Source organism: Anoplopoma fimbria, chromosome 3 (assembly GCF_027596085.1).
Source record: "Anoplopoma fimbria isolate UVic2021 breed Golden Eagle Sablefish chromosome 3, Afim_UVic_2022, whole genome shotgun sequence".
Lineage (NCBI taxonomy): Eukaryota > Metazoa > Chordata > Actinopteri > Perciformes > Anoplopomatidae > Anoplopoma > Anoplopoma fimbria.
Window position 1 is genome coordinate 26,777,991 of NC_072451.1, and position 9,558 is coordinate 26,787,548.

At 41.6% G+C, this 9,558-nt stretch overlaps 1 protein-coding gene across 1 annotated transcript; it reads left to right on the forward strand.

The window, feature by feature from the left end:
* The first annotated feature begins 863 nt into the window (after positions 1-863).
* LOC129110820 (vimentin A2-like) lies at positions 864-7,918 on the forward strand. Its single transcript, XM_054623049.1, has 9 exons — positions 864-1,441; positions 2,120-2,180; positions 4,501-4,596; positions 4,874-5,038; positions 5,865-5,990; positions 6,266-6,486; positions 6,600-6,643; positions 6,743-6,828; positions 6,941-7,918. Exons 1-9 carry the CDS (start codon positions 879-881, stop codon positions 6,980-6,982), a joined length of 1,404 nt encoding a protein of 467 aa, XP_054479024.1. The 5' UTR covers positions 864-878; the 3' UTR covers positions 6,983-7,918.
* The last annotated feature ends 1,640 nt before the right edge of the window (positions 7,919-9,558 follow it).

Here is a 9,558-nt window from a genome sequence, read left to right on the forward strand (position 1 = left end):
TCAAAGTATTGGTGCGTAATAGATAAGCATGTTTTGCACATGTCCTCTAAACCTGATTAACCATCGTGAAGCTGCTGACTTGCACTTCACTTCCCCCCTTAAAGCATTTTCTCACACACATACATGCACACACACCATAGCTGATGAAAACAAGTATAAGCATGCGTGGGTGACAGTTTATTAAGAAGTCTTATGACACTACGTAAAACAGATTGGACAAGCCCACGCAGTGTGGAAATGTGTTTGGAGTGTATGTTTCTATCTAGAGCGAGAGACAGGTGAAGAAAGAAATTGATTAAATGGATGAATCGAATATCAGGAAGCAATTCTCAGCACTGCATGATGTCACTAATCTGGATTTTTCAGGATGGAAAATGTCCTGACATGGAGAGAGCTGTGGGAAAACCCTCTTCTCTAACCAGAATAACACATTTAAATGTCTCAATCTCAACTTCATTTCCATCTTCTGTGTCCCGACAAATGCTAAGTAAACATATATTGTTCTGGTGGATCAGACCCATATCCTACTTCTCTATTATTTGTGAACAGATTTGGCCAGCATCCAAAATAAATCCTCAAAAAGAACCATGAAGCCTCCTGACACTGTGTGGACACCACTGTGGTTACTCTGATGTGGTCAGCTCGGTGCACAGCGACGACTTTGATGCCAAATCCTTAAAAAAAACCAAAAAAAAACCACATGACTTAAATGTGCGCAATAACAGTTTGTCTGGTTCGATCCAGGATCTGTTGGGAGACCTGACAGATGGTTCCTCTCTCTGATTGGACAGTCAAAGTGTTGCATGAGGAGGAGACTATAAGAGGAGGGCTTTAGGAGACGCACTCCGCTGATGCATCTGGACCAGAGGAGCAGAAGGATGTCTTATAAAGCGGGCTCACAGTCCTCCTACAGGAAGATGTTCGGTGGAGAGAGGGTCCCGGCCAGGACCGGCTACTCCAGCCGCCAGTTCTCCATCCCGGTGCGGTCCTCCGGGCTCTCCTCCGGGCTCTCCTCCCGGCTCTCCTCCCGGCTCTCCTCCGGGCTCTCCTCCGGGCCGAGCCTTTACGCATCGAGGACGCAGAGGCTCCGGAGCAGCGCAGCGATGCCCCGGCTGTCCTCCGAGAACCTGGACTTCTCCCTGTCCGAGGCCATCAACAGCGAGTTCATGTCCAACCGCACCAACGAGAAGGTGCAGATGCAGTCGCTCAACGACCGCTTCGCCAACTACATCGACAAGGTTCGCTTCCTGGAGCAGCAGAACAAGATCCTGCTGGCAGAGCTGGAGCAGCTGCGGGGCAAAGGCACGTCCCGGGTCGGAGACCTGTACGAGGACGAGATGAGGGAGCTGAGGCGCCAGGTGGACCAGCTCACCAACGAGAAGGCCCGGGTGGAGGTCTACAGGGACAACCTGGCGGAGGACATGGACCGGCTGAGAGAGAAGTAGGGGGTGTTCTCTGTGTGGGGTTACAGGAGCTCCATGCATGAGGGCAACAACTCCTATTAGTTGTTGCACTCACTGCATTCGGATTAGTCTGTTGCAATTATTGAATTCGTATTAGTTTACTGCACTTATCCTATTCCTAGTAGTTTGTAGCACTTATTATATTCGTATTAGTCTGTTGCAATTATTGTTTTCGTAGTAATCTGCCTCTGCACTATACTTTTGCTCTGGTTTATGCTTTAAGATGCTTGTTTAAGAAAGGAGATGCACTGATGACTTCTGGTGACTAGTAGTTCTCTTGAATACCTATGTTGAATACACTTCCTGTAAGTCGCTTTGGATAAAAGCGTCTGCTAAATGACTGTAATGTAATGTAATGTAATGTAATGTAATGTTGTTACACTGTGCAGGCCTGGACCGTCATGTGTCCCTTTTTTATTATTCATAAACTTCTTATTTAGACTGGAGATAAGTGAATACATGCCAGGCTCTGCAGTGCTGCAGCAAGCTCTCTGTCTGAGTTCATTCCCTCACTGATTATTATTTCATCATTATTTCATGGAGGCAAGGGCAAATAGAGCTGAGTAGGCAGAAAAAAGGAAAAATCTTGTTAGTTTTTTTTCCATCGGCTGTTATGGGAAATAAAAAGGTTTTATGTGTTTTGTCTCTGTGTGCAGGTTGCAGGATGAGATCTCCCAGCGAGAGGACGCTGAGGGCACCATGCAGAACTTCAGACAGGTACAGTATGATTCATGTGATGAAATAAAGTGCTTTAACATTGTTGAAAAACCGGTACATCTCTGCCTCTGTTGTGTTTAAATGTGATGGATAGGTATCTTGCAAAGAGAGTGATAAAAGGGAATGACCTTAGTTTTTCAACAGCAGGAGATGCTGATGGCTCCGGAGCACTCTCAGTTATTCCTGCTTAAATTAACGGCTTTAAATTGATGACAGGTGATGTCAAGGAGATGAGATAAACAGACACTTATCTCTGAGTCACCCTTCTAACCGTTAAATGGTGTCGATGTCCATTTTCTCTCCCGTGATCTCTATCTAATTATTCCCCATGAGCTTCAGAGACAGGAATGCTCTCTTCTGGTGGCACAACAGCAGATTTGAGCCATGAGCCCGAATAGCTGCAGAGCAGAGCAGAACTGACCCTGTCCTGGTACAAAAGGCCAAGTTGTGGCTGTTGAGTTAAATCAGGCCTGAAGTGAGAGGAGATCTTTTTAAGTCTGACCGGTCACACTGAATGAGCCGGACACAACAACATTGTGGGCCCGATGTGGTTATCAGAGCGAGAAGACAAGCCACCATGTGATCCGGCTGTTTCATTCCGGGACAGCATGAGGACATAGACGTGTCACTCGCGATCGGTTTTGTCTGTGATTGTTCCCTATCACTGCGTTATAATGGCGATTAATTCAATGATTTAATGAGTAATGCAAAAAGTTTCAAATGAATGTCACGGTACAAAAAGCAACAATGAGCACTGGCGTTGCTGCAGACATAAACAAGCGTAAACTAAAATTCTCCAGTGATGATGTGCTTTTTAGGGCGTGCGGTATGTTATCAGTACATCACACCATCGTGACCTTGTCTGTATGAATGGCAGGAAGGAAGTCACCCTGTGTTCCTGCCACGGTGGCACAGAGTCAACAATGCAGGGCCTGCAGCTGGCTCTCGCTCAGTCAGGCAGACAGTCACTCTTCCAGCCCCGGGCCTGTTTGGGAAACCCTGCTGAATAGCACACTTTGTTTGTGGCATTAGAGCAGGGGCAAAGCTCCTTCGTTTGCTGATACCTCAATTACCAGCCTGCCAACGCCCTGACAAAGCACAGCGGTCCTGTGGCACAGCGAAGTGTGTACCAACGAGGAATGGAATTAAATAGAACATAGGAGGATGTTTTGAATACAATACAAACGTTTTACATTACAATATGTTTTGTTCACGAGAGAGCATTTGCTTCATGCTTCATTCAGTAAAGTTATGAAATGGTAAGTTGCAGTAATTACTGTATCTTAAACCACTCAGTAACAGAGCTTCTAGTGGAAAATGTAGAGACTTTTGGGTTAAAAATGCAGTTAGGTAACAACACATGGGATTATGGGCCTTGTGAATAATGCTTTGTGGGTTCTGGGTGCTGTACAGTGACTCCTTTTATTAAGTCATATTAATTTATAAAGAACATCTCACTGATTTATTTTTTTAAACCTTTATCCCAGAAGTAAGGATAGGCAGGCATGCAGCTTATTTTATTATACAGTAAGTGTGCACCGTTGGACAAAACCCCAGAAAGCATTAAGAGTCTTAAAGTAAGTTAAAGTAGAACTACCTTAATATAAAATACTCAACTACATGTTAAAGTCCTGCATTATTATTAAAGTTAAAGTTAGTATATTGTACCAAAAGTAAAAGTACTCAATCTGTTGAGTGTTATATTATCAATTTTATAGTTTTTCCCCTGTTTTTAATTACTTAATGTAGTAATTTGTCAATATTTAGCCAATTTCAGGTACTTTATACACTACTGTGTAATTTAAAAGTAAAGCACTGCATCATATTTAATGACCTCATCATATAAATTCTTGTTCTAAAAAGTGATCAGTAACTATGAATGTCAAAGAAATGTCGTGAAGTAAAATGTAGTTACCACTAAGATGTAGTGGAGTAGTATAAAGTATACAATACAAATACTCAAGTAAAGTTCAAGTACCTCAAAACTGACCTTTACTGCAGGTCTACCACTGCCAATCTGCCTTTGATGTACTCAAGGACTGTGGCATAAAAGGTGCTGCAGTATTTATAACACATGGAAATCACGTGGAAACATCTGCAGTGACACTTGTCATGTGCCTGCAGTTGATTTCTATTGGATGCATGTGTTTGTGACCTTGCCTCGCTAAACAGTGGGTCATTGTGTGTACGTGGCCATTGTGTGAGTGCGCCTGTACAGCATGTGTGACAGAGTAATTTCCTTCTATGTCAGAAAACACATAATGCATAGTTCATGTCACCTTCACAAGTCACCTTCTTAAGGGTCAGTGTTACTACACAGGATGTGGACAATGCTGCCCTCGCCAGACTGGACCTGGAACGGAAGGTTGAGTCACTCCAGGACGAAATCAACTTCCTCAAGAAGCTGCACGATGAGGTAGGCTTCCTTTTATGAGTCTAAAGTTGACCCAGTCTACTGCGGAAACACATGCACATGGACTGGCTAAGAAGCTAAAGGCCCCCTAATGAATACTGGACCAAATCATTTGAGGTATTTGTTAATCTGCCCACTGGTCAGAGTACCAAACTGGGAGGGTTCAATGCATCAGGGCAATTTTGATACAACCAGGAAAGTCATAGAAAAGTACACAAAAGGACATTCAAATATATAGTCTATGTGACTGTACATGCCAGTTCTATTGATTCTTTTGCAGGAAATGCTGGAGCTGCAGAGCCAGATCCAGCAGCAGCAGCATGTGCATGTGGACATGGAGATGGCTAAACCTGACCTGACAGCTGCTCTGAGAGACGTCCGTCTGCAGTATGAGAACCTGGCCTCCAAAAACATCCACGAGTCAGAGGAATGGTACAAATCCAAGGTAAAGACCTGAAACAAAGCCGGAGAGAAAGAAATCCATACAATTAAAAACAGCTATATACATTTTTTATGTTTTGTTAATAAATGATCACTTGACTACTTATTATTTGGAAACTATTATATATTGAACCCACCTGACAGCAGATCTTATTAGCCCTATAGAGCATTTTTGTGCCTTTCAGTTCTTTGTTTTCGTTTTCTGGCCCCCAACTTAACAGTTTTGGTCCAGTTTCATGGCCCTTGTCAGCAGTGTTCTAGGCTTAAGTAGGCACTACCTGCACAGCACCAAATGACTGACAAAGTAAGCAACTCAATGGTGAACTCTGAGGAGCATTTAGCAGCCAAGGAGACACATATTTCCTCCAGGACTTGGTAGAGACCAAAACAGACTGAATACTGGACTGACATTCATCAGGTGGCCATAAACACAACTCCTGATAATGTCGCTCCTCATCAGCTTGATCTGTTAACGGGTGACTGTTTGGTAACAGGACCCCATTTGTGCCAAAAAATTGCTTGTTTTAAGTTAGAATATTTTCTTGAAAATGCGTTAAATCATCTGCAAAAAGGCTGAAAACCAATGCTGCTAGGAAGAACCTTTCCTTCTTTATGACCTTTAAACATTGGATTGATGTGAATAGTGTTGCCTTCAACCACCAAGCTGCAGTTTAACGTCTTCAAGCCGTTTGTTGCCACATCTTTCTTCATTTACATGCTTCACCCTCTGCCACAGTCACTCTCCCTCAGCCTCTGACTCATCATTTATTGAACAGTTGACATTTCAGTTCTTCCCCTCTTCTCTCTATGTTTGTCACTGTGGTTGCCAGTTTGCTGACCTCACTGAAGCTGCAGCCAGGCATAATGACGCTTTGAGAGTTGCCAAGCAAGAGGCCAATGACTACAGACGCCAGGTTCAGGCACTTACTTGTGAGGTGGATGCCCTTAAAGGAACTGTAAGTATGCAACTTTAGGCTTACACTGTAGTATTAAAGATTACAATGCAAAAACAGTGTTTTCAATGAATACATAGCTGGAATTAAACAAATGGACAAAAGGTTTAGAAAAAAGTTGCATTTCTTTGAATAATAACATAGCATATAGATAAATATCCAGGGATAGTTTATCTTCACAAGTCATGTTTGCAAAAAAAACAACACATTTATATTTAATATAAAACATTTTTTTACTGCTTAAGTGTCATTTTGTTCCCACTTGGCTGCCGTCCCAGAATGAGTCCATGGAGCGCCAGATGAGCGAGATGGAGGAAAACTTCTCCCAGGAGACGGGCGGTTACCAGGACAACATTGGCCGCCTGGAGGAGGACATTCACAACATGAAGGACGAGATGGCTCGTCACCTGCGGGAGTACCAGGACCTCCTGAATGTCAAGATGGCCCTGGACATTGAGATCGCCACCTACAGGAAGCTGCTGGAAGGAGAGGAGAGCAGGTGGGGGATGAAGATCTTCAAAAAGTCTATCTGTCAGATATGCATAGGAACATTCATGAAATGCAACAAAGGCACCCATGTTGATCTGTGGACTGTGCTTTCTCTATTTTCAGAATCACCACCCCACTGCCAAACTTCTCATCTCTGAACCTGAGAGGTAGGAATCGCAGTCTGCATGTTGCCACAGCAGGAATGTAACTATTGGTAATTAAATTGCCAGATAATAAAACAACACACTATGTTTCTTTTTTGTTAGAAACAATGATTGATTCAAAGCCCCATTTTGAATCTACAACAACTAAGAAGGTTCTAATCAAGACCATTGAGACCAGGGACGGTCAGGTAGAATCCACTTTAAGTGATTTTCAATCAATAAAGTCATTTTCTGTTGGTCATTTTAGCTCAAACACACAGCCCTGCTCACCTTTTCTCTCTCCTCTACATCCTCGTTCAGGTGATCAACGAGTCAACCCAGAACCACGATGACATGGATTAATAATATCTTTGTCTTTGCCAAACAATCAACAAAAGCAATATGAAGAAACACATTTCACCAGGGCTCCAAGCAAGCAAACAAAACAAACTACACAAAAAGCAAACAGCTTCAAGAAGTGCCTTTATATGTGATGATCCAGTAAGCCTGTTAGTTGACACAGACTGTATTTTGCTTCCTCCTCTGCTGAAAGTATTATCTTTTGTTACATTCGTTTAGACACAGTAATGATACACCACAACATAGAAATCCTCGTTGAGGTCTGCAGAAACCTTTATTTGTAACCAAAGTAGTATTTTTGATCAATACAGCACGCACACTCCAGGAAATCTGTATGCTAAAGATGTCACAATTGCCTGTACGCAGCAATAAAGCAGTGAGACTGTAACTAGATACTGTGCATTAGTTGTGATACTTTGCTGGTATTTGCTAGTTTTGCAGGTCATACTTTTATGGTAATTAGGTAGAAGTAGTAAAACAATGCCTCATGAATAAATTGTAGAAATGTTTTGTTTTTTTCGGACTACAATATCCACATCTCTTTTTAGAATCGCAATAAGGTAAGAATATTACATGCATCGGCTGTATCAAGACGCAAAACTGATTTAGAGACTACATTTTCAAGCTTAATAAGATGCGATTAATTTTATTTAAAGTGTATAAGACACTAAAGAATAGAAGAAACATTGATAGAATACACCGAATAAACCTACTGTCTTATTTAGGAGCTTCAGCGGTCTTCTCCTGGTTCTCCTGCTTACGTTAACCCCAAATACATTTGCATACACAAGCGAGACAAAGTATTAGAAACAACACAAAATAATAAAATCCAACACCACCACTAACAGAGGCCCTAAAACTGAAATGAACAGAGTTAAATCATGTCTCTCAACACGACAAGCTACATAAAGAAGCATATGGTTTTTTTGCAGGGCTTTGGTATTTGACAACGGGTTGTACATGTGTATCTAATAAACCAGTATGTAGTCTCACACTTTTGGAGTTCATATTTGAATAATGATAGCTCAGACTTGGTGGATCCATAAGCATCCCAGGTACAGCAGCCTTGACTGTCTTGCTGAAAATGAGATTAGTCATACAGAGTAGACAGAAGTAACAGCATAATTACTATATTAAGGCAATTTAGTACTAATATAAATGATTGATTAATTACAGCTGCTAAATGGAATTTGAGGTAAATTCGTTTTGTCAGCTGCTGTTTCCTATGTTAAGGATGAACTTTTAAAGTCAGTTTTAAAGCCAACATGTGTTCAGAAAAAAAGGGAAAATCGACAATTTCATGACAACTGTGCAAACTCCATCAAATGGTGAAGATCACATGACATGATTGAAAGCTCCAGAACTGCTTCTAAACCAGACCTTGAGGTAAGATTGTTTGTCAACACTGTGTCAAATAACTATCAATTGTAATAATCTTAAACAATGATCTGCCGCATGTTTATTTGCTCGAAATACTATCAAAACTTTGTATGAATGTTGACGTTGCATAATAAGATATAATATGTATAGGAACATTACATTAACATAATAAGAACATTTATACTTCAACTCCATTTGTAGAGTTTGGGTTAGGGTCAGAGTTTGGGTTAGGGTCAGAGTTTGGGTTAGGGTTAGAGTTTGGGTTAGGTTAGAGTTTGGGTTAGGGTCAGAGTTTGGGTTAGGTCAGAGTTTGGGTTAGGTCAGAGTTTGGGTTAGAGTTTGGGTTAGGGTCAGAGTTTGGGTTAGAGTTTGGGTTAGGTTAGAGTTTGGGTTAGGTCAGAGTTTGGGTTAGGTTAGAGTTTGGGTTAGGTCAGAGTTTGGGTTAGGGTCAGAGTTTGGGTTAGGTTAGAGTTTGGGTTAGGTTAGAGTTTGGGTTAGGGTCAGAGTTTGGGTTAGGGTCAGAGTTTGGGTTAGAGTTTGGGTTAGGGTCAGAGTTTGGGTCAGAGTTTGGGTTAGGTTAGAGTTTGGGGGTTAGAGTTTGGGTTAGGGTCAGAGTTTGGGTTAGGGTCAGAGTTTGGGTTAGGTTAGAGTTTGGGTTAGGTTAGAGTTTGGGTTAGGTTAGAGTTTGGGTTAGGGTCAGAGTTTGGGTTAGGGTCAGAGTTTGGGTTAGGTTAGAGTTTGGGTTAGGGTCAGAGTTTTTACTGCACTAAAAGTATCTATTAAAGTTATTTTTCACATGAAAAACATGATTTGCGCACAAATAATGATGCATTTTAAAAGATTTACCTAGCCAACATTATACATAGAAAGTTGTTAAACTTCCCCTCAAACAGCTTACAGAAGGATGCTTATTACACAAAAGTAACACTGCAAGAGGCCAAAGGCACTTTTTACTTTTGATACTTTTTGTAAGATTTTAAAAAGCAGGCGTCTGTTATTGCATTATTTTACATTGTCGCATTGCTACACTTAGAGGATCTGAAGGTAGAAACTGTAGTTTGTAGTCCATAAGCTTAACAAAATAAGACTTAAGGAAAATAAGAGGCGAATCAGTCTACAAAAGAGGGATAACCCTGCTTTAGGTACATTTCAGTTAAATCACAGAGAGCCTGCTATATTTGACTGCCACCTGTTGGGGA